The sequence below is a fragment of the Solanum tuberosum genome, unplaced genomic scaffold (genome assembly GCF_000226075.1).
Source record: "Solanum tuberosum cultivar DM 1-3 516 R44 unplaced genomic scaffold, SolTub_3.0 scf00062, whole genome shotgun sequence".
NCBI classification, from domain to species: Eukaryota; Viridiplantae; Streptophyta; class Magnoliopsida; order Solanales; family Solanaceae; genus Solanum; species Solanum tuberosum.
In genome coordinates this window covers 1,660,282-1,687,995 of record NW_006238987.1, presented here as the reverse complement: position 1 = coordinate 1,687,995, position 27,714 = coordinate 1,660,282, and the positions used below count along the sequence as shown (strand labels likewise).

The following is a 27,714-nucleotide window of genomic DNA, read 5'->3' as shown; positions in this document are numbered from 1 at the left end:
TTATTCCATCATAATTAATCTCAACATAATTTGTCTTCAGACCAAATGACCCTTAAGGTTTCCCTCCATTAAATTTCAATTTTCAAAACAACATTGGGCTTTGTGTAAAAAAGTGGACTTTTCTCTGAAAGGGCCCATTGCATAAATACGTCAAACTGAATTAGCATTTGCCAGTTTTGCCAATCAGTGTGTACTCACTGGGAAAAATTGATTTTCTCTGTCAATCTACTCGTCCATGGATTCCGATTCTTTTAGGTCGTCGGAACGACGACGAGTTGGACTGATATACGATGAAAGAATGAAAAAGCATTTTGATCCAATTGAAAAGGATCATCCGGAGAGTCCAGATCGTATTTATGAAATCTGGAACAAACTTCAACATTCAGAAATCGCTCAGAGGTACTTTTTCATTTCCTTTTCGTTCTATAACCGATTTTTTTTTAAAAATTAATTATTATTTTTTGGTTCAGATGTACTGTTATGGGGGGAAAGGAAGCCAAGGATGAACATATATCTTTGGTTCATAACAGAAAACATATAGATTTCATCAAAAGCATTAGCTCAAAGCAAGAGAAGTTCTGGAAAGAGATGACTATGAAGTACAATTCGGTATACTTCAATCAAGGCTCTTCAGAAGCAGCTTACATTTCTGCAGGTTGTGTGATTGAGGTAACCTCCGTGTTTCATTTTACTTGTCCCTTAAACAAAATGATGTTCTATTTTACTTGTTCATTTTAACAAAGCAATAGAATTTTATTATTTTTCCCCATACTAGCCTTAGTATTAAATAACTACAAGTTGTCTAATTTAGATTCCTAAAGCATCATTAATAAGCTTAGTTTAGTAAAATACACTTCTAATTAATGCTTGCTTAAGGGGTGTGATAGTCAACAACAGTGGCCAGGTAACATTAAACTGAGGTAGTGCTCAGGCTTTTTGTATAATCTGTCAGAACTTGTTGCTTTTCATTGGCTTTATACATGTTGTCTTCCTTTTTAATTGAGTATTTGGTTTGGGACTGTGTAAACTTTGTGCACTTAAAGGCATTTCGTAATCTGCTTTATGGATATTGTATTGTGGATCTTGTTCTTTTGGATGATTCTTTTGTGCTTTACTGTGTATTGTGATGATCAAATTTTAGTGTTCTCCCACTTTGCTGCATCTATGATATTCTTTAAAGCGTTGAACTTGCGTGTACCATACAGGTTGCTGAGAAAGTTGCTGAAGGAGAACTAGACTCTGCCTTTGCCATTGTCAGGCCTCCCGGACATCATGCAGAACCAAATCAACCAATGGGATTTTGTTTGTTCAACAATGTTGCTATAGCTACACAATATCTCTTGGATAAAAGAGTAAGAGTTAGTTTCAGTTAGTGAAACGTAGGTGGATTCAAATCTTTGATTAGTTTTGTGAATCAAATCAACGATTTTAAATATTATCTGGTTAATTTCCTCGCAGGCTGATTTGGGGATTAAGAAGATTTTAATTATTGATTGGGATGTCCATCATGGAAATGGCACCCAAAAGATGTTTTGGAAGGACCCTCGAGTTCTCTTCTTTTCTGTGCATAGGTACGTGTGAATGTGCTAGTCTTTATTGTATTTCTCAACCACTTGAAGGCTTTAGGATGTAAATAAGATGACAAAGAAGATTATTTGTTTAAAAAGGTGTCAAATTTAGTCTCTTATGGTGTATCATTGTTGGTCTTAATTAGGCACGATTTTGGAACTTTTTATCCTTGTGATGAAGCTGGGTCACATAAAATGATTGGTGAAGGACCGGGAAAAGGATACAATATAAATGTTCCTTGGGAGCATGGCGGTTGTGGTGATGCAGACTATCTTGCTGTGTGGGATCATGTCTTGATTCCTGTTGCCAAAGAATTTTGTCCTGACATTGTCCTGATCTCAGCAGGATTTGATGCAGGTTAGCTAGAGCTTGGTTTTATCCTCTGTGGGTCTTCTCATCATTTTCTATAGTGTTTCTCCTATCTCATCTTTTCTCTCTCAGCTTCAATTTTCGTTTTTAAGGTTTTTTCAGCAATTTAGGGTCTTGCTATTATTGGTTATCAATGTGGTTGATTGTTATTGATGTCTGCACAATGCAGTGTTTGAATCAATTATCTATTTTACTTTTAAAAAACATTTTCCTTATGTAGAGGGGCGGGCCCATTATCCACCGAGTTTAGAAGGCTGTGATTGGTCCAAAGGGCGGGTCACAGACGGATTTCTGGGTTATCAAAAAAAAATAAATCATTTTCCTTATACTTGATTTTTGTAGTTTCATATTTGATTTAAGATAAGGTTAACAGTGTTATCCTTAACCTATGAGACTAATCAGCTACACTTAGGACCGGTTTGTACATGATATGAAATCATGATTTGAAATCAGATTGGTAAAGTTTTATTTCGACATGCAATTTGGATTTCTTAAGTTGTAATTTTTTTCTCATAAACATGAAAACCCCACAAGTTGTGACTTCCATGTTGGAGGTCTCAAGTTCGAAACCCCTTGCCAGCGAAAACAAGGGGTTTGCCTTCTGGGTCGAGCTCGTCGCACCAGGCTTGCCTAGTGCGGGTTACCTCTCCTATGTGGTTTGCGAGCTATTGCATAGGAGCGAGGGTTTTATCCTGTGCGCACCCAAAGGGTAGTGGCTGTGGGTTTCCCTTGTCATAAAAAAAAAAAAACATGAAAACCCCACAAGTTGTGAAAATTATCAAAATTTCTCCAGTTCTCAAAATCAAAGATGATTTTTATGTAAAGCGTTGGGATAAAGATAGGATAATGGCTGAATGCGTCTGGTTTGTGATGCAATGTCCTTGTAAATGGAAAAAATGGTTGTTTTGTATACACATGCCTTCCAAAAATCTAGCAAGTAATGAAAAACGCTAGGATCTTGAGAACATGTGTGTACTTGGAAAGAGTGGTATGATTACTGCTATTTGTGTTTCCAGACAAATCCTTTTTCATTTTATTTCAATATTTTGCCCTTTTTATTAGTACAAGTCGAGCAAAAGGGAAAAGCCCTTTTTATGAGGCTTATCTAACTTCTAGCATGTTAGGAATGGGATTCCTAGGACTAAGACAGGTAAAGCCGAAGTATACATCCGTGAAAAAGAATTTACATGTAGAAAACTCATTTTTTAGGTATTTATATGACCTTATGGACTCTTTTGAAGTCGATTGATTTAATAGAAATAGAATTGTAATCCAAAAGGATTGGTGCATAGACACTGCTACTGATGAAAAAAGGATCTGGTCTTTCACTTTAATTGAGTATTCCTGCTATTTTGATTCAGAAACCTATCTCATACATCTCTATACATGTGTTGGTTCTTGAATCTTCAGTAGCTTTCTTGTCAAGACCTTTTGTCATTGGATATTTGGCTAAAATGGAGTAAGTTGGCAACGTGGGACGATGAGACATAGTAAAACCCCTGAACTAACATTATAAATTACTTTTTTATCTCTTTGCTCTTATGTATTTTGTCGAACTGCTATTCAAATTGGAAATCATAGTTTTCTTGCTGACTCATCTGATTCAACAGTCTTTAACAGTTTTGATGTTTAATTTGATAGCTATTGGTGATCCTCTTGGTGGATGTTGTGTTAGTCCACATGGATATGCTGTAATGTTGAACAAGGTGAGCTCTAAGTCACTGTTGCAAAGTAATCATTGATTTTTTTTCTCAATGAAAGTCTTTGTTTTTCTTCTGTTTATGTCATTTTCCGCCATTTATCCTTTTCTTGTGATTTGTTTCTATAAAGTACATGTTTAGAGACTTCACTTACATTTTTATTTGCATATTTTAGTTGTTGGAGTTTGCCGGAGGCAAGATTGTAATGGCACTCGAAGGTGGATATAATAAGGTCTCTATTGCAAATTCTGTGCAAGCTTGTATTGAAGTGTTATTACAGCAAAAACCAATTATTGGATCTTCAGAGGCTTATCCATTTGAATCCACATGGCGAGTGATACGGGCTGTAAGAATGTTTCTGCCCTAGCCCATTGTGTTTCTCCCTGTTTTCCTTTTTTCTAATTCATAGCCATAAAGTATATTTCTGGCTGAATTTTGTGTCTGTGAGCCAAATTTCCTGCATGTTAAGAGTAACAATATGGCCTTATGGTTTAAGGTGTGTGTACTTAATTTTTCATTGTACACCATAAATGTGTTCAGGTACGAGAAAAGTTGAGTTCATTTTGGCAATCATTTTCGGAGAGATTACCGGTGAAAGTAACTAGCATGAGCTCTCCTTACATTCAGGTCAGATTTCTTTTTCTTGCTATTTAAGTATCATCAATAACCTTCTCGAGAACAATCTCTCCAACTCAAGTTGTTGGGGCATGTATTGTAAGGCATATGTTTTGAGGCATGAAATATGTACCTTTCAGTTTTTATTTGTTACTATTAGAAAAATAAGAAAAATGTTTTTTTTTAGAAAATAAAAGATATAGTTAAATGAAGAACAAGAGATAGAAGAGATGGAGAAGAGGTTGTGATGCAATGAGTGATATGTTGTTGAGTTTAGAAAATTCTAGACATTAGGAATTGTCTGCCACTCAAAAACCTCTCTACCTTAGAGAAATGGGTAAGGTCAATGTACACTATACCCTCTTTACACCCTACTCTGAGGGACTACAGTGGGTATGATGTTGTTATCGTTGTAAAAATTGTCTGCCGGGGATGTAGACTTTGCTTAAACCTCAACATACTGTAGCCTCTAGGCTCGTAAAAGGCACCCGGTCCCATAAACATTGAGTGGAGTGATCCAAATGATATCAGCAATTCAAGTTCCATTAACAGTGGGCTCTGCTTTAGGCACTCCCATCATGACTCCATGCCAATCTGGTTGCTTGTTATAGAATGTTTATGGGACCAGGTGCCTCTTACGAGTTGCTATCATTTGGATCATTGCACTTCTTTTTTATAAACTTATGATAATCTATGTTGCTTGGACTCTTCGAAAATATTGCAACACATGTGTTGGATCCTTAAAAAATGCACTACTTTTGGGGATTCGACACGCACCTGTCAATATTTTTGAGTTTGAACAACATTGATGATAACAATAATGTCCTTTTGGCAATCATCTGTATATACATTAAAACTAGGCATAGAATAGGTGATGTGGCACCTTTCTATAACCAACAATTACGTTTTTCTTCTTTTTGACTTTTCTCTCCCCTTTTCCCTTATTATCTAATTAAAGGATTAATCATTGACTACCATATTTATTGAGAATCATTACAGATTAATCAATTAATTCTATATCAGTTACATGTGTTTTTTAATTATTTTCCACATAAGTTTCAAACACAATTTATTTCTCTCCTTATTTAAAGCTTTTACATAAAATTTCAGTTATAAAATTATTTTCACCCCATTTTTCAGAAATAGGTAAATTCTAAGCATAAGGTTGATGGACCAAGGCCATTTTTTTGTACTCACAACATTTTTATTATCTTAAACTCCTATTGAAACAACAAACTTTATTATATCAATAACTCTTTCTTCATTTTTCAAGACACCAAATATCAGCATCTGCGAAGTGGGAACCGAACACCAGGTGAAAAGTCAAAAGGAAAAAACGAGGTTCAAGGCTTCTATCAAGCGTTTTATACTTCTTTGATTATAAGTAGGGTGAAGCATGAAGAAGTAGAGAATTAGTAATTAGAACTTTTGCTAAAGTTCTGTCCTGCAACGACAACCTATTCGATACATTTTGCAATATCAACTCATGTATGAATGTATTTATTTTTTTCTTCTGTCATGTCTACCTTTTTTTTCATTGGAGCACTTCGAATTTATAAGAAAAAATAAATTAGAACCATATAGGTTATGGGGATATGGAAGGAAAATGAAGACGAACATAGATGCATCATTTCCTTAAATCTATAGATAATATTGATGTGTTTAATTCGCAATTAATGATTCATTTAGTTTGTTTCATATAGAGTAGCATTAGTCTATTCCATATATCATCTCCTTAAATCCATAGAGAATAACAATGTGTTGTTCTAATGGTAGTGAATATTACTTAAGGAATGAGATTTAAAAAATTGGGATATTCTTAAAATGTGAATAATGAGGGAATTGCCTTGTGATTTAAGAGTTTCTTTTCGGGAAGAAAGGAAGATGCCAAATGTATTAATTGTAGTTGTGTAACTATGAGAGGCGTGGTTCTAACTTGTGAGGAAGAAATGAAAAATAAATAATTGGAAAACAGAGGTATATAAATGATTTAAGTGTCATTTCCTTTTTTGGTTTTTATATTCAGGAATATATATTTTTAGTTCATTCTAATTTGATTTTTAGTTTAGGATTATATTTATACAAAATTCATATAAAAGAATAATGTAGAGGAATGCATAAAAAAGTATTAGTAGGGATTACAACATAACTAGTGAAATCTCACAAGTGAGGTCTGGAAAGGTATGCAGACCTTACCACTACCTCCTGGAGGTAGAGAGGTTGTTTCTGAAAGACTCTCGGCTCAAGTGCAACAAATTCAGGTACAAAAAAAAAGACTGTGAAGAGAATACAACAATAATAACATAACAATGCAAAGTCTATCGAAAAGGAGCCAAAAACAATAATACAATAATGTGATAGTAGAAACATACTAAACAATAAACTTGGATACATTAAAGAAAATAATAATACCAATGATAAACTCAACCACAATAATACTAAACACCAACCACCCTAAGCACAATAATACGAAACACCCCCTACTAACCTTTTACCCTAACATGTGTCCTTTACACCCTCCTATTTAAGGTCATGTCGTCGGTAACATGAAGATGCATCATATCTTGTTTTATCACCTCTACCCAATACTTTTTCGGCCTACCTTTGTCTTTTCTCGTATCATTTATCACCAAATTGTTGCACTTCTTCATAGGTGCGTCTACGCATCTCCTCTTCACATGTCCAAACCATCTCTCAGTCTCGCTTCCCTCATCTTGTACACCATCGAGGCTACCCCATTCCAAATAACTTCATTTCTAATCTTTATGGATTTAAGGAGATGATATATGGAATAAACTAATGTTACTATATATGAAACAAACTAAATGAATCTTTATGTGCTAATTAAGCACATTAATATTCTCTATAGATTTAAGGAGATGATATCTCTATGTTTGTTTTCATTTTCCTTCCATATCTCCATAACCTATATTGTTCTAATTTATTTTCTCCTATAAATTTGAAGTGCGTCAATGAAAAAAAAAGTAACATGACAGAAGAAAAAATAAATACATTCATACATGAGTTTATATTGCAAAATGTATCAAATAGGTTGTCGTTGTAGGACAGAACTTTAGCAAAAGTTCTAATTATTGATTCCTTTCTTCTTCATGCTTCACCTTACTTATAATAAAATAAATATAAAACGCTTGGTAGACGCCTTGAACCTCCTTTTTTTCTTTTGGCTTATCACCTGGTGTTTGGTTCCCGCTTCGTATATGCTGATATTTGGTGTCTTGAAAAATGAAGAAAGAGTTATTGATATAATAAAGTTTGTTGTTTCAATAGGAGTACAAGATAAAAAAAATGTTTTGTGAGTACAAAAAAATAGCCTTGGTACATTGACCTCATGCTTAGAACTTACCTATTTCTGAAAATGAGGTGAAAAATAATTTTATAACTGAAACTTTATGTAAAAGCTTTAAATAAGGGGAGAAATAAGCATGAGGTCCTAGAATGACCACACATCCATCCTCACTTTCGCAACATGTATCTTTTGGACATGGGAGTTTTTGACTGGCCAACATTTAACCCCATGCAACAATGTCGGTCTAACCACCACTTGATAAAACTTACCTTTGAGTTTCGATGGTATCTTGTTATCACACAGAGACAAGCCTCCACTTCATCTATGCTGCACCAATACGATATATGTTAATTTTGTCGATGTCTCCATTCCTTTGAAATATCTTTGCTAAATTGGTTGGTATTATATATTACTCCCTCCAGTCCTTTTTACTTGTTATATTTCGCTTCTTGAGAGAGAGTTAAACTACATGAACTTTGACCAACATTTTAAGATATATATTGTTTATCATATTAATATGCAAAGGATTGCAACTTATAGTATTTTTTCATATTGTTTTCCAATAGCTAAATTATAAATATTATATTGAATTATTCTGATTCAAGTTAGCTTCTAAAATTAATCAAGCTAACTCTTGGAAAATATTGTAAATGAAAATATTTATTTTTGTAATTTTCAATGCGTATTTGTGAAGCATTGTCAATTATATCTCGGATACTTCATGCTAAGTTGCTCGGGTGCGGGTGTCTGATACGAGTGCGGATCTAGAGGTTGGATCTTTCATGTTCTAATTTTTAAGATATGGATCCATGTGTGGATACGGGTGTTGGGATTCTGCTAAAAATAATTAAAATATCTAAAAAAAGAGTTATAAAACCTAAGTTATGAGATATTATGTGGAGAACTTGAGGAAAATCCTATAAGGAGATTAAAGGAAAAGGAGTGACATAGAAATTTCTATATAAAAGGTATTTCATTTTCTTCAATTTCACCTTAGCTTTTGTATAGATTTACAGAAATCAATTTTGGTTAAAAGTATCTACAATCAGACATGGATCCCACACCCACACCCGTGTCATGTCGACACGGGTGCGGCACCAATAGTGAAGAATCTAAGCAACTTAGACTTCATGTAAGATTTTATTTTGTTGATATTATTTTTGTAAATTCAGTGATGCTCTTTACATGACCGTGCAAAGTGCGGTTAAATTTACTACTGGTAGTAAAATACCCCTTTTTGTCGAGCTCTAGTTTTGGTTGCCATGTCCTTGGATCATTTTGTTGCCTTGATTCGTCAGTTCACTAATTAGATTAAGAGCTTAGTCCTAGAATTAGCGTTGGGAATGCTTTGTGCAAGTGTTAAGTTATGAGGTCACACATACTAACCAATGGATGCATTGTGTGCAAGTATCAGTTAAATATTGGCGTTGTGGATGGATTATTAAGCTTTACTATGCTTCCCAAAATAAATGAACTTTTTCATTCACAATGTGTCACCACGAAATCCCTGGGAAAACTTATGTAGGCCAAATGCTTGTTGCTCCTTTACTTTAATTTCATTTAATTCTTCTAATATGTGCAATGTAATTGTTTCTATATTAACTTTAATAGATTTTGTTACTTCTACTTCAGGTCGTTAGCTCTGATTCTGAAGATGAGTACAACACCTTTTCTAACAGGGTATCACAAGATTTGGAGAAGGATATTGAGAATGTAATACAACCATTTTCAGACCTGAAAGTTAATGATGGCACAGGCATAACAAGTATAATATTGTTTTCCCTTGCAAAAATTTGCTGTTTTATTTCTGGAGATGACTTTTAATCATCTTTGAATTTTCACAGGTCAAGCTAGCACTAATTCTCACACTTGGAGGGAAGAGCTTTCAAAGATTGATATATGGTATGCCACATTTGGATCAAATATGAAGTTATCAAGGTTCCTTTGCTATATTGCAGGAGGACAGGTATAGCTATAATTCATTCTTTGAAATGCATACATTCATTATAAACCTCCTGCACCAGAGAGTAGTGAGTTGCGAAAAAATATTAAACTGCTACTTTTGGCCACTCCCTCTCTAAGTGTATGGCTTTATTCTTCTTGAACTTCTACAACCTTATCGTCCTTCATAAATTCCAGAATGATCTTAAAACTTACTCATGTATAAACCGAATACTTGTGTTCTACAGTAGTATGGAAAAGTTGTTCTAATGGTTGATAGTTTCCTTTGTCAAGCAGAAGGACGAAAAATAGTTTTAAATTATAAAAATGATAAAGTTAATGATTAACAATCTGGTCCTAGAAATGCCAAGATTGAGAGTTCTAAACTGCACCTCAGCAGGAATTAGGTCACCCGTGTATGGTTTTTTTGTGAAGGTAGGTGTTGAGTGGTGAATACAGGATCACTTATGAAAGGATTGAGAAAATGGAGAGAGGTGTGGAAGGAGTCTGCAAGTTAAAATCTGTGAGCATAAATAGTTACTTGAAATGGTTGAAATTCCATTTTACTAGGAAATCTTCATGTCTTTGTCAAGTTTAAGGTGCTATCTATGTATTCTGCTAAAATAAAATTGGAACATCTCAATGATTGGGAGGTTCAAAGAGTGTCTGATTTCCTCAACAAACTTGATCAATTTCCTGGGGTTCAAGCTGGTGAAGATCATTTATGGTGGCAGGGAAACTCCCAAGGCATTTTTAAGGTCAGTGCTGCCTATAAAATTATGAATCAGTCCAACCACCAGATAGCAAACTTGCCATGGAAGCAGATTTGGAGGATAAAAGTTCCCCACAAGTTATTAATTTTTGTATGGTTATTGGCAAAGGAGGCCACTTTAACAGTGGACAACTTGATGAGCAGAGGTATGACACTGTGCTCAAGATGCTTCCTGTGTAAAGAAACAGCTGAGACAGTCAATCATCTATTTCTGCACTGTCTATACACAGCTCATTTATGGAGAATCATCCTAAACCTTAAGGGCTCATTTGGTGTGATGGATTAGAAGATTTAATCCCATGATAAATTTTGAGTGACCTTTAATTTGTTGTTTGGTTGCAAAAGTTGAGATAACTTATCCTAGGATTAACAATTAGTCCTGCACTGGGGGTGGAATAGTAATCCCAGGATAACTTATCCTGGGATAAAGGATGTAAAATAACCCCCCTTAAACTCTCTTTTATACACCACATTAATATTCATGTATATTAACATAATTTTGAACAACATTTATAATAACTTTCACAACCTTAATTATTCGTTGTTTTTATGATAATATATTTTTCTATTAAAAATTTACATTTTATAAATACAATTTTTATTTATGAATATATTATAGGTTGAATTTATTTGCCTAATTCTTATGTTTATTTATATTTTGATTTCTCTTAAAATGTTCACTCCACTACTAAATTACCTGTTTTTGATTAAATAGTTTATTACTCAGTAAAAAATATATTTTATATATCAATTAAAATGTAGATAACTTTAATAATAAATTTTCTCTAACTTTAACAAACTTAAAACGGAAGTTTTATTTTTAAGCTAAATAAGATGGAAGTTTCATTTTTAAGTTAAATAAGATGAAAGTTTAATTTTAAAAACACTCTGTACAATCATGAATATGCAGACACAAAAATATGTAAGCTAAATAAGATGTAAGTTTTATTTTTAAGTTAAATAAGATGAGTTTTATTTTAAAAACACACGGCACAATCATGGGAATACACAAAAATATTTAAGCTAAATAAGATGGAAATTTTATTTTTAAGAATGAATAACTAAAGCATGCAAAGAAAATGTAAAAACAAAAAAAACTAAATAAGGTGGAGGTTATTTTTGTAAACAAACAACTTATTCTTAAAAACTATCCAATGAATACAAGATTGAATATGACAAACCAAACAAGCAATAAAAATTAATTCCAGCATAACTAATCTCAACATAACTTTTACCAGTATAGCTTATCATAGCATAACTAATCCCAACATAACTTGTATTCAAACCAAATGACCCCTAAGGTTATAGCATGGACAATGCCAGGCAAGATAACAGAGGCTCTTAGCAGCATGGAACATGTTCACATGCTAAGGATAGGAGTAGATGGAGAATTGCCCAGCTTGTATCTGGTGGACAATTTGTAAGGAGAGGAATTTCAGATGTTTTGATAGCTTAAAGAAAAATGTGTTGAAGATCAACTTGAACTTCATCTTACTGCTATGCTTTTGGTGTAATCAAATTTACTCTAATGATATTGTGTTTGTGTCTATCATAGATGTTCTAGATTCTTTATAGCTAGCGAGGGAAGACACTAGAGCTCTATTGTAAATATGGTTTCAGAGTACTGTTTGGATACTTGATATGATACAAAGTTACTGATTTAAAAAAAAAAATGAAACAGCGTCCTAGTGCAATTAGAACTGAATTGTGTGAGAATATTTCTTAGAAGATAATAGTGTAGAACGTTTGCCGTGTTTATTGCCTCCTTGAAATGGTTTTACATATTTGGGTCATAATGATTCCGCAAAACTTTAATGACTCTCAGTTAGTCAGGCATCTTATGATATGAAACTAATTTAATGTTAAGATGAGATTGATGCTGATGAAAGGGTAAAGAGTATTGACCTTTCAGTGTGTCTCTACGTTCTATTTATGCATTCCAGGTGGAAGGCATGCGAAAGCCATGTATTGGTTCGTTGGATAAAAGCAAGCCAAAGGAGATCAAATGGGAATCTTTTCCCCATCGTCTATTCTTTGCTCGTGAGCATACAGCTACATGGGGTCCGGGTGGGGTTGCTTTTCTTCACCCTGAAAGCAACAGTGATGAAAAAGCTTACTTGTGCCTATATAGGATAACGTATGTCATTCTTTCCTTCATCTGAAATGTTTCTCCTTTCATGGTAATTAGGAGTTTGTCATTTTGTTGGCATTTTTTAATAAAGACCTTCGACTCTTGGTGATTTAGAATTATAACTTAATATTCTTTTTTCTTTTTACAGGCTTGAGCAATTTAATGATGTTTTACTTCAAGAGAATACTTCGAGCTTTGACATGAATTGCCCTTTGTTTGACATGACTGACTTACAGTCTATTGAAGAAAGAAAATGTGTTCCAGCTGAGGCTGTCAAGGTGTGATTTTATGCACTCTGTATTGTTCTCATGAGTATTATTCTCTTCACTCTCGTATTAATGGTTCAAGTAGAGCATATAATGGTTCAAAAACTATAAGATTCAAATGGGCATAAAAACAATGGTAGCATAAGATATAACCATATATTTTCTGCTAATTAGTCACTAATAAAATTCCAGGCTGTGATGGATGGAAAATTTTATGTATGTAATTCATGAGGATGTTCTCTCCCTGGCATCCGTCAGCGTTACACCTGTATTAATGAATTAGCCACGTAGGGATAAGGGTGAGATTTTGTACAATAATAACTTATCCATAGTGATCCCACAAGTGGGATATGGGGATGATAGAGTGTATGCAGACTTTACCCCTACCTTGTAAGGAAGATAGGTTGTTTCCGATAGACCCTCGGCTCAAGAAAAACATTTCAAAAATTAATTGAACTATTCATCTCATCAAAAAGGAACTGAAAGGACTGATATGGGAGGGATGAGGGAGATATGACCTTGTTGATCTGTTGAATCATAATTAGCCAAACAACATAGAATCATCAGTTCTCAGGGATGATCATCCGAAGACTAGTAAATCCTAGGAAGGAAACCATGAATTTGCCCCCAGATAAGCTCAATAGGTGGCCAATCTCATCACGGACTTTAAATTGTGTTAGCATCTCTCAACTATTAAGTTGTCAACAAGAATACTATATCTTGGGTCAAGTAAAGAGATGATGCCAAAAAAAATAATCCCAAGTAAAGATAAATTTATGCACTTCAAATGTCTGTTATTTTGTTAAAAACAGCAAACATAAGTTTCTCTTGTATCTTGAGTTTGTTACCTCTGCCAAGAAATTTCGAGCCTCTAATAACTTGCAACATCTTTTTTTCTATTTATGTTCAAAATCCTTTACCTGAGCTAAATCTGAGCCTGAATGTTAACTGTCTGGGGGTGTTGAACAGTTTGATAAGTTCCATTCTTTTTTAGTTTTTCAGAGTGAAATTTAGTGAACCCCAAATTTGCCGAACAACTTGTTTACTATTGAAATGAAATGAAACCAATGGAGCAGAATGGATATAAATGACACATATTGTCTACCCCAGCTGATTTAGGATTGAGGTAGTTGATTGATTGATAGTAAAAGATGATGAGTATTGCCTTAGAAAAGAATGTAAGAATCTTAGTAAGAGGGCATTAAAGCTTGATAACAGGACAGAATAGTTTTTATCCTATCCTAGTAGTGTTCATTCTTACCCCCTGCCCCAGACGTCTGGCCTTTTCTTGACATAACTCTGAGCTAGATGATTGTTCTCATTGTATGATTTTGTTTGACTTTCATGTAGAATGGCTGGTACCATAATGTGCTATACCTGGGAAAGGAGAATGGTATTCCTATTTTGACAATGACGTAAGCGTGTTGCCTTTAATTTTGTATGCTCTTTCGTTTATGTATTTTCTTGTCCAACTGAATCTCACCCATCACTTTTCTGCTTCTCTATCAGATGCCGACTGTCAGATGTTGATAACTTCAAATCAGGTAAAGTAGGTATGCGCAAACCATCTAAAGAATATGCCAATACTCTGATTAGAGGTTTGGTAGAAGGGAAGCAGCTATCAGAAGAGAAAGCCACCACTTACATACAAGAAGCAGCTAGCAGAGCATTGTGACTTGTTTGTATGTACAGTTGCGAATTCAGAGTGCTGTATTGAGTAGCTGCTAGACAATTATGTGATTACTATGCCTAGCAACATATGCACCAGAAATGTTATTGTACCATATTTTTTGCGGAAGCAACTTCTTCCCATTTGGTCAGGGTGTATATAACTTGTTCGATCAACGTAGATTTTTGTGTGTAAATTGTTTCTGGTTCCTTCTTTCATTGCAATATTTTGGCTTAGCAGTGAAATGTATTTTGCCCACAAACTACTCTGATCATGTCCATTGAATTTGGCAGTTAGTAGCTGATCCCAGTATTTGTGAATGAATGTGCGTGATTGTGTTGTTTAGAAACTTGCAAGTGCAGTTGTTCAAAGCGACAGTCTTTGGTAATCAATTATGGCACAGTTGCATTAATATTTAATTCTTTTTTATTCAAATCATCAGAGCTGAATAGTTTCTAAATGAAAACAGACCACTAAAGGCCTCAATTTAACCATAACGTAAATGATCCTGTTGAATATGAATTCTTGTCTATTGGTTCAAATCAAGAATTTTGAGCATACAGTTGAATCGAAGGAAAAAGGTAAAATTTTGAGCCCAGGTATTTAGACCCATCAATTAAGTGTAATCTACTGTCAAGATACAAAATTCTTTGGTTTTTTCAACTCATTTGAATATGGTATAAAATGATGATGCTAAATAGTACAAAATGATCTATAAACCATAAAGAATGAGGAACAAATAATCCACCCCAACCATCCAGCAATCCGCTTGAACAATATCACCGCGATTTTAGTTTAGCATGCCCTGTTGATCCTAGATGCTTGTGTAATTGATTCCTGTGGGGAGAACCAGATTATTAGATATGGAAAAGAAGAGGAAATATAAACTCATTAATCAAAACAAAGATTCATGACTGAGCCTGCACCTTGAATCGAATTCCTCCCCACATGTATCACACAAATTGCTAGAAGATTTCGATTTTCCCTGAATCCAAATGAAACTGTGTTATAACACATAATTCCAAAGCTTGGTTTCATACACAATCACATCACAAGACGACTAATATAAGGTTCTTAAAAAATTCACTTGAAACAGGAGGAGTAGATAACTGTGGAAATGGAGTTGTAAATTCTCAAAAATTATCGAAGAGTGTGGATAGGAATAAGAGATTGACATCAAACTAGTCAGGATTATCTTATTTGAGTACCTTTTGTTTCCTTCCTTTGGTTGCATCTTTGGTTGTATCTTTTGATTTGTTGTTTTTGTCTTTCTTTGTGGTAGTTTTCTTGTTTGTATCTTGACTTGGAACTTTTTCACTGTTTCCTGAAACATCATCTCCTTTGTGATCATTTGCAGTTTCTGCTGAAGACTGGGATGACAGCCCCTGGCAAGCTGAGCTATCATTTTTTGCATTATTTACCTCGACGCCAGTATCAACTTCAGTCACATGAGATCCTATATCTCCTCCTCCTGCTTCTTTTTCTTCTTGTGGTCTCCTGTTTCTTTGTTTCCTGCCACCCCTATTTCTCCTAGTACTCCTAAGATTATTATATTCCATGAAGTCCATTTCATCATTACTGGTTTCATTCTTTGCTGAAGTTTGCCTACTCCCACCTGAACCTGCATTTTTCCTACTTTTACGGCCAGATATCATAGCTTCAAGTATACTAGCTTCATCATCATCTAATCCAAGTTCATCAGCCACCCCCTTTAAATCACTGGCACTTTGATAATTAGTGGTCTCATCTTCATCGCTGCTCTGAACCTCATCATCCTGGAGCTCATCTTCTTGAATTCGTGTACTACCTTCTAAATGCTCTGCTAACTCATCCACACCATCATCAGCAGAAAAATCAGTTGTTCTATCAGCATCAGCTACATTTTGTTCCTCACTTTCCCCATCCTCCACCACCTCATCGTATTCATCATCTTCCTCATCAAAAGCTTCTCTCAAAGCTGCCACCTTCTCCTTATGCTTCTTGGACTGCTCGTGATTTTTCCACTGTTTCTCGCTCTTGAACTTCTTCGAACACACCACACAGTACAATTCATTCTCATCTGCCTTCTTTTTCTCATCCTCATCCGATTCCTCCTCAATTCCATCATCTTCTAACTCCTCTGCTTTCGTCCACTCAGGCTCTACGTAATTTCTTGCTCTCTCAGCCTTGTCTCTCTCCAGCTCCTTCCTTCTCTTGCGTTCCTCTTCCTTTTTCTTCTCCATTTCCTCGTTCCTCTTCATCTGCATGTCAATCACTCTCTTATCTCTCTTTTTCACAAACTCTGCTAATCCTCTAACAGTCTCATTGTATTCCCTTCGCGCCTTTTTCCTCAGTTTCTTGTTCTCATCCTCCATCACCCGCCTGGACTTTCTATTAGGTCCTGCCATCACGTCATACTGATCTGCCCAACAAAAGTCCATCACAGTAACGAATCCTAACCAATAGCTATAGAATGCAGTCACTTGAGCATAAGGACTCTCCAAATTTCCCATGAGAGGAGCTTCTTTTGGCAAATCTGTACCTAACTTCCTCGCGAAATTTAAATCGTGTTGGTAGATTTTCTCGAAGAGATCACCATACACCTTGTAAAATCCCTTCCCTTTATCTGAATATCCAGAATACACTGAATTTGAAAAGAAGGAGAACAGGTCGGGGACAGAACCAGAGTTAGACGAATTCCCTGGACCGGAATTAGAGAAGAGTATCTGAGAACGGTGTGAATCGTACCAAGCGCGCTCCCGTGCGTCCGACAAAACTTCGTAGGCATTCACAAGCTCCTGGAATGCAGCTGTTGCTTCGGATTCCGGCACGCCGGATCGAACCAGCTTGTCAGGGTGGCGTTGCAGCGCGAGCTTTCTGTAAGCGGACCTGATCTCATCGGCGGTGCAGTCTCGGCTCACGCCGAGGACCTCGTATAGGCACCTTTTCTCCGACGACGACTCCATAATCGCCGGAAAAGAAAGTATTAGGTTTCTTTCCTCTTGCTTGGTTAAGCGCCTGAAGCTAGGGGATTTTTAGGGTTTTTCGATGGGAAAAATAGGAGGTTAGTCACTTAGGGGCTGTTTGGCTGGAAAGGGTAATGGTGCCGTGTTTAGAGCAGGCTCCAAAACATGGTAAATACTCCATCTGTCCCTAATTATTTGTCCACTTTTGAATTGATACATCTATTAAGAAAATAATTATTGACATAGTGACTTTACCATTTTATCCGTATTAATTATGAAGTATATTAATTAAAAAGTTAAGATTTTCAAAAAGTTCTACCTTTTTCAAAATAATTAATTGAGGGTATAATAGGTAAATTTTTTTATCTTTTCTTGATTTATCAAAATGGATAAATAATTAGGGAAAAATTAACAAGTAATTAGGAACAGGGAGTACATATTAGGAAAGCGAAAAAATCCATTAATGAGTAATGTAGCAAAAAGAAGTTCAATTGAGAGGCATGAGTTTTTGTTCAATGACTCTTATTGGAGCAATCATATTCATAAAATTACAAAATCAAATTCGATTAAGATTATAATTTAAAAATTTATTACAAAACCAAATTCGATTAGAATCAGGATTAGGAAATTTATTACTAAACTAGATATAGGACCCCGTGTCAGCACGGGGATTGTAATTTATAGTTTCTTTTTCGTCAATTTCAAACAATATATGTTTATCATATAATCCATTTTATGTGGTACCAATAGAATTTAGAGAGTTAATTAAATTTTTTATATAAGTTTTAAATAATTAAGCTGTTAATTATTGTAATGTATAGTATTACTTATATTATTTTTAAATATATTTAAATATTATATGTTAGGTTTTTTATCCTAATTTATATGGCATTGATAGAATTTAAAGTGTCAAATAATTGTTAATTATTGTAATAGATAATATGGAGTATTTAAGTCATTTATAGTATAGTAATTAATATATAATATGTAGTATTTAAGTGTTATATTATGGAATTTGAGAAGTTATTGAAATTTTTATATGATTTTAAAAATATTTTAAATTGTTAGCTATTGTGATTTGTAGTACTTTTTTTAACATAATTTTGAAAATAATATTTATTACTCTGTTTGTTCTAATTTATGTGGCAGATGCAGAATTTCAAATATTAACCCTTTTTTATATGTCTCTTTAATATATTAAGTTGTTAATTATTGTATTTTATAGTACATTTTGAACCTAATTTTTTAATAATATATGTTATTTGCCATGTCCCAATTTATGTGGCATTAATTGATAGATTTGTTGGAGTCGAGAGATTTATTTTGTTAATTATTGTAATTTATAGTTTCTTTTTCGTCAATTTCAAACAATATATGTTTATCATATAATCCATTTTATGTGGTACCAATAGAATTTAGAGAGTTAATTAAATTTTTTATATAAGTTTTAAATAATTAAGCTGTTAATTATTGTAATGTATAGTATTACTTATATTATTTTTAAATATATTTAAATATTATATGTTAGGTTTTTTATCCTAATTTATATGGCATTGATAGAATTTAAAGTGTCAAATAATTGTTAATTATTGTAATAGATAATATGGAGTATTTAAGTCATTTATAGTATAGTAATTAATATATAATATGTAGTATTTAAGTGTTATATTATGGAATTTGAGAAGTTATTGAAATTTTTATATGATTTTAAAAATATTTTAAATTGTTAGCTATTGTGATTTGTAGTACTTTTTTTTAACATAATTTTGAAAATAATATTTATTACTCTGTTTGTTCTAATTTATGTGGCAGATGCAGAATTTCAAATATTAACCCTTTTTTATATGTCTCTTTAATATATTAAGTTGTTAATTATTGTATTTTATAGTACATTTTGAACCTAATTTTTTAATAATATATGTTATTTGCCATGTCCCAATTTATGTGGCATTAATTGATAGATTTGTTGGAGTCGAGAGATTTATTTTGTTAATTATTGTAATTTATAATTTGTTTTTCGTCAATTTCGTCGACTATTTTTTTTATTAATTATTGTAATTTATTGTTTCTTTTTCGTCAATTTCAAACAATATATGTTTATCATATAATCCATTTTATGTGGTACCAATAGAATTTAGAGAGTCAATTAAATTTTTTATATAAGTTTTAAATAATTAAGCTGTTAATTATTGTAATGTATAGTATTACTTATATTATTTTTAAATATATTTAAATATTATATGTTAGATTTTTTATCCTAATTTATATGGTATTGATAGAATTTATAGTGTCAAATAATTGTTAATTATTGTAATAGATAATATGGAGTATTTAAGTCATTTATAGTATAGTAATTAATATATAATATGTAGTATTTAAGTGTTATATTATGGAATTTGAGAAGTTATTGAAATTTTTATATGATTTTAAAAATATTTTAAATTGTTAGCTATTGTGATTTGTAGTACTTTTTTTAAACATAATTTTGAAAATATTATTTATTACTCTCTTTGTTCTAATTTATGTGGCAGATGCAGAATTTCAAATATTAACCCTTTTTTATATGTCTCTTTAATATATTAAGTTGTTAATTATTGTATTTTTTAGTACATTTTGAACCTAATATTTTAATACTATATGTTTTTTTCCATGTCCCAATTTATGTGGCATTAATTGATAGATTTGTTGGAGTCGAGAGATTTATTTTGTTAATTATTGTAATTTATAGTTTCTTTTTCGTCAATTTCAAACAATATATGTTGTTAATTGATAGATTATTTGGAGTGGAGTATTTTTTTATTAATTATTGTAATTTATTGTTTCTTTTTCGTCAATTTCAAACAATATATGTTGTTAATTGATAGATTATTTGGAGTGGAGTTTTTTTTTAAAAATATGTGTGACTCTCCATGTCCCAATTTATGTGGCACATGTAAAGTTTTGACAATTAACCAAAATTTTAATACATTTAAAAAAATATTTTTAAGTCGTTAAATTTTAAGTAATAAGTAATTTAAATTGTTGTATTATTTATTACAATTTATAATGCTTTTAAAGTAGTTGAAATATTGTACTATTTATTATGATTTATAACACTTTTTTTTAAAATTTATGTCATATTATGGAATTTGAGAAGTTATTGAAATTTTTATATGATTTTAAAAATATTTTAAATTGTTAGCTATTGTGATTTGTAGTACTTTTTTTTAACATAATTTTGAAAGTAATATTTATTACTCTATTTGTTCTAATTTATGTGGCACATGCAGAATTTCAAATATTAACCATTTTTTATATGTCTCTTTAATATATTAAGTTGTTAATTATTGTATTTTATAGTACATTTTGAACCTAATTTTTTAATAATATATGTTATTTGCCATGTCCCAATTTATGTGGCATTAATTGATAGATTTGTTGGAGTCGAGAGATTTATTTTGTTAATTATTGTAATTTATAGTTTCTTTTTCGTCAATTTCAAACAATATATGTTTATCATATAATCCATTTTATGTGGTACCAATAGAATTTAGAGAGTCAATTAAATGGTGGGGCCCACTTGTATATTTTATATAGTAAGTATTGGACATTTGTAATGATTTAATTGGAACAATGGTAGTAAATCCTAGGCTCTTCTAATATATAGTAATATGAATCAAACAAATATCAAATACCAACTCCTAAATACAAGTTTAAGTGACTACTTGTGCACACCCAAAGTTAAAGGTCATAGTTGCCAGCTGACGTCAAGTTAAGGGTCATGTTTATGTATTATGCCTATATAATTGTAAGGGGCACTTTGCTTTCTGGCTTATCTATAGGTTGTTTTAAAAAATGAATTAATTAAGGATAAATTTTATAATTAAATATATTACAATTTTTGGTTAATTCTAATTAGTGATGAATTATCAAATAGTTTATGTTAGTTGAAAATAATTTAATGATGAATTAACTATTAAGTTCGTAACTAATTTTAATTTATTTTGTAGTGACTGACATCCTCCATGTGTAAGAATGGACGTTTAAAGGAAAAAGAAAAAGAGAAAACAACTACATACATTTTCCACTTTGGCACTGTATAATTACTGTCTTCTTTGTTTTAATTTGGGATAAGGGTCTGAAAAATACCCCAACTTTGGTCGGATTTGTTGTTGCGATACTAAACTTTCATAAGGATCTATTACCTTCCTAGACTATTTAATACCGCATTTTTTACCCCATGAACTATTTAATAGTATATTTTAAAGGTATATATGTGCCCACGTGGACACATTACTATTTATAATTTTGCATTATTTTTTATGTCCACGTGGGTAAATATATATGTTTAAAATACGGTATTAAATAGTCTAGGGAGGTAATAGGTCCTCATGAAAGTTTAGTATTGCAACAGCAAATCTGACCAAAGTTGAGGTATTTTTCAGACCCTTATCCCAGTAACTTTGGTTAAACTCTTGATTTAATTTATTTCCTACTTGAAATATACTAAAATATTGAAACTAATTATTTTATATAAAATAAAATAGAATAGCTAATTTCACGAAAGACTATTCGATCCGGAATACCAAACAATACCTTATTTAATCATATGCCTATTGTCGAGTACCAATTATAAGTAGTATATACTTGTAAAATAATATAACTCCTCGGTTATTCTATTTTTTACTTTATTTTTGCAACAATTTTGAAAAGATTGGAATCTAGATTAAAAAATTTAACAAAATTATTTGAAAACGTTCTTTGAAAAGAATTCAAACATAAATAATTTGAAAACATCCTTTATATGAAATTATGCTTCAAATAAAATATTCCAAGAAAATAAAATGTAATGTCTAGGTGGAAAACATGATATAAATAATGAAGGGGTACGTTATGAATGATTTTCAATTAGTAAGCTATACTACAATTAATTACTTAAACATAAAGCATGTACAACTAATACTAAGAGGTAAAGAATTAAGTAAAAAAGGGTATAGGTGGGAAAAAAAGTTGAATAGGGTTAGCTAATTAAGGCGAGAGCAATAAAAATCTGTCAAGTGAATTAAGTAAAGTGCATTTAAGACGTGAAGAAGAAATATTGATAAAATAGACACACATAAGATAAAGATGACGAAAATATTTTCACAAGCTCTTGAATGAGGAGAGAGATATGAATATTGTGATGGAAGAGTATAGCAATATGAGAGTCGTGAAATTTTGGCTATGGTAGGTGCATAGTGGGAGTGAAAGTTAATGAGGCAATTTAAAGGAAGATGAAGAGAAGAGCGATCAGAGTAGTTTAAAAGTGAGTTTATTGTTTTTTTGTAAAATTGTTGGAATGGAAATGGACTACAATGATTTTATTGCACAAAACAAAGGTACCATTCAAAATTACCACAACTACAAAAGGAATTAAACTACTAAGACAGATTGCAAAAGTTTGATAAGAATAGTCCAAATAAGGATGAGGAGGGGTGTTCTATGTTCAAGAATCAATTAGGATATATGTTAGGGGCAATCAACTACAAAAGTCATTCATCTTGTAAGAAGAAAGTTGGAGCATAATAGAGATACAAAAAGACTAATTATACATAATGTTCATGGCCTCAAAAGGGAATATGATAGAATTTCTAAAGAGGTTTCAGGAAAACATTTGAAATCTAGAGATGTACTTATGTCTATACCAAAAAGAAAAAGTTTCAAGTATGTTGACTCTATAATCTAAGGTAATTTTTTTCAAAACAAATCAAATATCAATTAACACTTAATATATTTAATACGTCTGGCATTATTTTATTTATTTATTTATTTTTGTAAAATGACATTTCTTATATACTTTAGTTTTAACAACATGAAGTTTCTAAAGAGGTTTCATGGAAATGTTTGGAGTTTAGAGATGTACTTGTGGCTTATAGTAAAGCTATTAATGGCATGTACTATAGAGCTAAGGCTCAGATAAAAATAATTAGGGTGATTCAAAATACTTTTCGAATATGATAAAATTACACCAAAGATTAACCCTTAGTCCGTCTTTATTTGTCATTGTAATAGACGAAACGACACAACACATTCAAGAGAAAGGCGTTGTAGTTTATATAATTAGCATGTGATATAGTATTGATTGACGAAACACACAATGAAATTAATGTTCATAGATTGGAAGTTCGAAAACATACCCAAATTATTTTTTTTCAAAAAAATGTGAGATTAAGCTTAGACTAAATAAAGTGCTTGAAATACAAATTTAATAAAGTGACACATGAAAGTAAAGGTGGAAGTGAAAAATCAGCACACCGAGTAGTGGTGGCAAATGGGTGGGTTGGATCAAATTTGGACGGGTTGAAAATGGGTCAACATATAATGGATAATAATTCAACCCGTCCATATTTGATATGGGTAAAATACTAGTTTATCCATATTTTACCCATATTTTCATGAGTAAATAGTACTCCACTTAAGAAGTCAACATGGAGAAAATATTTTAGACTTTTTTTAGATGAAAAATGTTGAAAATGCTTCATTTAGTTTTATTGTTTCATAAAAGTAAAAAAAATAATAATCTTATAACTTTTCAATATAAAATAAAATTATGTAATAACAAGGGGAAAATTATTTTTAATTTCAAAGTAAATGAATATTTGCATTTTAGGACTAAAACATGCTTAATGCACTTTAAACAATGTCAATACTAATGCATGATTTGTTATTTTACACTATTATTTATTATCCAATATAAAATTAAATAAATAAATAAATATAATTATAAGTAACAAAAGAAATGTACATTTAAAATTTATATTTTGGAGGGTCAAAAACTTCACCTTTTCAATTATAGTGAAAAGTAATTAGTTCTATAGAAGAACATAAAAAGCAAAAGAAATTACAATATTTTCAGTGATATCATAAATTTATAATGAATAAAAGTTAAAAGTTTAACCCATTTGACTAATCCATACTTTACCCATATTTTTATGACTTGAATATGGATATCAACCCATATTTTACCCATGTAAAAAATCACTCACCCAATCCATTAAAATATGAGTGGGTTGCCAAAATATGAGCTCATTTTGCCGGCACTAACACCGAGTTATATATCTAGAAGATAAACTTTCAAATATCTTACATGTATAACTTTAAAGACAAAAAAATTCCAAACATATCATATATCAATCAGCACTTCATATATTCCTTTCTTATGACATTATTTATTATTAATTAATTTTTTTAAAAAAATTAATGATATCTTAATCTGAACAAACATAGTTTTATTGTCACAAAATATCATAAGATATTTCAAATAAAAAACATCATTTTTATGTAAGGCCAAAAATTACTCTATTTGTCTCAATTTATGTGATATTTTTTCATTTTTTGGAAGTCAAACAATTTAAGTTTGATCGAAAATTTGCGCATGAAATCTTTAATTTTTTTAAAATGAAATTTATATATTTATAAACTATGTAAAAAATACTATAAGTCACAATAATTGATAATTCAAAACATTTAAAAGATATCTGAAAAATTTACAATTAAAAATAATTTTTTTTGAATCTCAATCTAAAATATGCCATATAAATTGAGACAGAGAGTAACAAATTGCTAAAAATTCGAAAGTGAGTTTGATTCATGACTGTATTACCAAATAAAATAGTCAAAACAAAAAAAAAAATTATAATCTCATGATTCAGTCGGATTCCACATGCAGGCAACTTGCTCCGCCAATCATCATCTTCGTCATCTCAAAGCTGCCATCTTCTCATTTTCCTTATGCTTCTTGGACTGCTCGTGATTTATCCATTGTTTCTCACTCTTGAACTTCTTCCCACACACCACACAGTACAATTCCTTCTCTTCTCCCTTCTCCTCTTGCTCCTCCTCAATTTCTCCATCTTGTAATTCCTCTACTCTCAACCACTCAGGCTCTACGTAATTTCTCACTCTGTCAGCCTTCTCTCTTTCCAACTCCTCCATTCTCTTGCGTCCCGCTTCATTTTTCTTCTCCAGTTCCTCATTCCTCTTAATCTGCATCTCAATCACTCTCTTATCTCTCCTTTTAACAAACTCCGCTAATCCTCTAACAGTCACATTGTAATCCCTTTTCGCCTTTTTCCTCAGCTTCTTGTTCACATCCTCCATCATCCGTCTGGAATTTCTGTCCGATGCCAAAGTCAATTTGTACTCATCTTCCTGACAAAAATCGTTCACAGTAGCGAATCCTAACCAATAGTTATAGAATGCTGTAACCTGAGCTTAGGACTCTGCATATTTTCCCATAATAGGAGCTTCAGATCTTCTGGCAAATTTGTACCTAACTTCCTAGCCAAATTCAACTCATGTTGGTAGATTTTCTCGAAGAGATCACCATACACCTTGTAGAATCCTTTCCTTTTATCGTAATATCCAGAATACACTGAATTTGAAAAGAAGGAGGACAGATCGGGGACGGAACCAGAGTAATTAGACGAATTCTTCGGATCGGAATTGGAGAAGAATATCTGATAGGCAGAGCGTTACGAATCGTACCAAGCGCGCTGCGCGTCTGAGAGAACATCGTAAGGCGTTCCAGGGCGAGCTTCCTGTAAGCCGACCTGATCTCGTCGGCGGTACAGTCAGTCAGTCACAGTTCACGCCGAGGACATAGAAGCATCTTTTCTCCGACGACAATGCCGTTATCCCCAGGAAAGAAAGAGCAGTAGGTTTAGGTTGGTCGGTTAGGGGCAGTTTGGCTGCAAAGGGCAATGGTACTAGAACAGACTCCAACAGCCATGACCAAAACATGGTTGTATAGTTTATAAACGAAAAATCAAATAAGAGGCCAGAGTTTTTATTCGATGACACTTAAATTTTCACTATAAGAAAAAAAAATTGATGGAGCAATCGTTTTTATAACACTACAAAATCAAATTTGATTAGGATTAGGATTAAGAAATTTATTACAAAACCAAATTCGATTAGAATCACAATTAAGAAATTTATTCCAATATAAATTATTACCATATGAATCAAACAAATATCAAATACCAACTCCTAAATAACTTTGGTTAAACTCTTGATTTAATTTATCTCCTACTTGAAATATACTAAAATATTGAAATTAATTATTTTATATTTTAAAAAATAGAATAGCTAATTTAATAAATGACTATTCGATACCGAATACCAAACAATACCTTATTTAATCCTATGCCTATCGTCGAGTACTTAGTATGAATAGTATATACGAATTAAAATAATATAACTCGGTTATTCTATTTTATACTCTATTTTGCAACATAAAATTTTGAAAAGTTTGGAATCTGGATAAAAAAGTTCAATAAAATTATTTGAAAACGTTATTCGAAAAGAATTCAACATAAATTATTTGAAAACATTCTTTATAGTATAAAGTTTTGCTTCAAATCAAATATTTCACGAAAATAAAATGTATTGTAGGTTGGAAAACAAAATAAAAATAGTAAAGGGGTATGGGATGAACAATTTTCGATTGATATACATAAACATTATACTGAAACTAAATACCTAAATATAAATCTATACAAATAATACAAAAAAAGTAAAGAATTAAGTAAAAAAGGGTTTTGACGGAAAAAAGTTGTATATGCTCGTTGAGGCGAGAAATAAGAATTTGTGACGTAAATTCAATAAATGCATTCGTGACGAAAAAAAAATAAACACATAAGACAAAGATGATGAACATGCTTTCACAAGCTCTTAAATGGGGAGAGACACATGAATATTGAGATGAAAGAGTTAGAGCAATCTGAGATTCATGCAATTTTTGACTAGGGTAGGTACACAATGTGAATGAAACTTAAGGATGCAATTTCAAAGAAGTCGAAGAGAAGAGGGATCAAACTATTTGATATTTCGATGGAATTTTGAAGAACACACGCAAAGTAGTTTTGAAGTGACTAACTGAGTTTTTTTTTTTTTTAGATTGTTGGAATTTCAAAAAAGTGAAGATGGAGTACAATGATTTTGTTGTACAAAAGCAAAGGTGATATACCGTGAGTTTACGGTATTTCTAATACATTTCACTACAAGTTGTGTGTCTAGGGCCTTTTTATATTGGTTTTTATGTGTATTGATCATATTTTGCAGGAAAGATGTTCAGGCGCGGAAGTATAGAGACAACTGAAAGAAATACAGAAAAAGGGCATTCACGGATGTGATCTACGGACCGTAGATCCATTTACGGTCCATAGGTGATGACCTTAAATCAGCAGGCAAGGTATGGAAGACAAATCAGGGAAATTTGACCAAGGTGGAACCACGGTGGCTATTTACGGTCTGTAGATTGATCTACGGACTGTACTGTTGATCCGTAGATTGATACTGCGAGGGTGCCAGTACCTGATTTTTGAAGATTCTAAGTGTGGAGCTACGGAAGGTATTGACGGACCGTAGATCGATCTACGATCTGTCAATCCCCTCCGTAGCTCCACACT

General features: G+C 32.3%; 3 protein-coding genes across 3 annotated transcripts; 1 reads left to right on the top strand and 2 right to left on the bottom strand.

Moving 5' to 3' along the window:
- The first annotated feature begins 158 nt into the window (after positions 1–158).
- LOC102592093 (histone deacetylase 5) lies at positions 159–14,663 on the top strand. Its single transcript, XM_006345066.2, has 14 exons — positions 159–399; positions 471–669; positions 1,206–1,352; positions 1,459–1,571; positions 1,715–1,926; positions 3,580–3,644; positions 3,814–3,984; positions 4,179–4,265; positions 9,193–9,325; positions 9,405–9,526; positions 12,217–12,410; positions 12,553–12,682; positions 14,021–14,085; positions 14,180–14,663. The coding sequence occupies exons 1-14, from the start codon at positions 236–238 to the stop codon at positions 14,343–14,345; spliced, it is 1,968 nt and encodes a 655-aa protein (XP_006345128.1). The 5' UTR covers positions 159–235; the 3' UTR covers positions 14,346–14,663.
- A 187-nt stretch (positions 14,664–14,850) lies between these two features.
- Positions 14,851–17,349, bottom strand: LOC102591761 (dnaJ homolog subfamily C member 21-like). Its single transcript, XM_006345065.1, has 3 exons — positions 15,548–17,349; positions 15,266–15,324; positions 14,851–15,176 (listed from the first exon to the last, which is right to left on the bottom strand). Exons 1-3 carry the CDS (start codon positions 17,282–17,284, stop codon positions 15,119–15,121), a joined length of 1,854 nt encoding a protein of 617 aa, XP_006345127.1. The 5' UTR covers positions 17,285–17,349; the 3' UTR covers positions 14,851–15,118.
- Positions 17,350–25,000: 7,651 nt separating this feature from the next.
- LOC107060148 (dnaJ homolog subfamily C member 21-like) lies at positions 25,001–26,044 on the bottom strand. The gene is made up of 3 exons (XM_015307648.1): positions 25,888–26,044; positions 25,575–25,676; positions 25,001–25,482 (listed from the first exon to the last, which is right to left on the bottom strand). The coding sequence occupies exons 1-3, from the start codon at positions 26,042–26,044 to the stop codon at positions 25,001–25,003; spliced, it is 741 nt and encodes a 246-aa protein (XP_015163134.1).
- Positions 26,045–27,714: the final 1,670 nt, after the last annotated feature.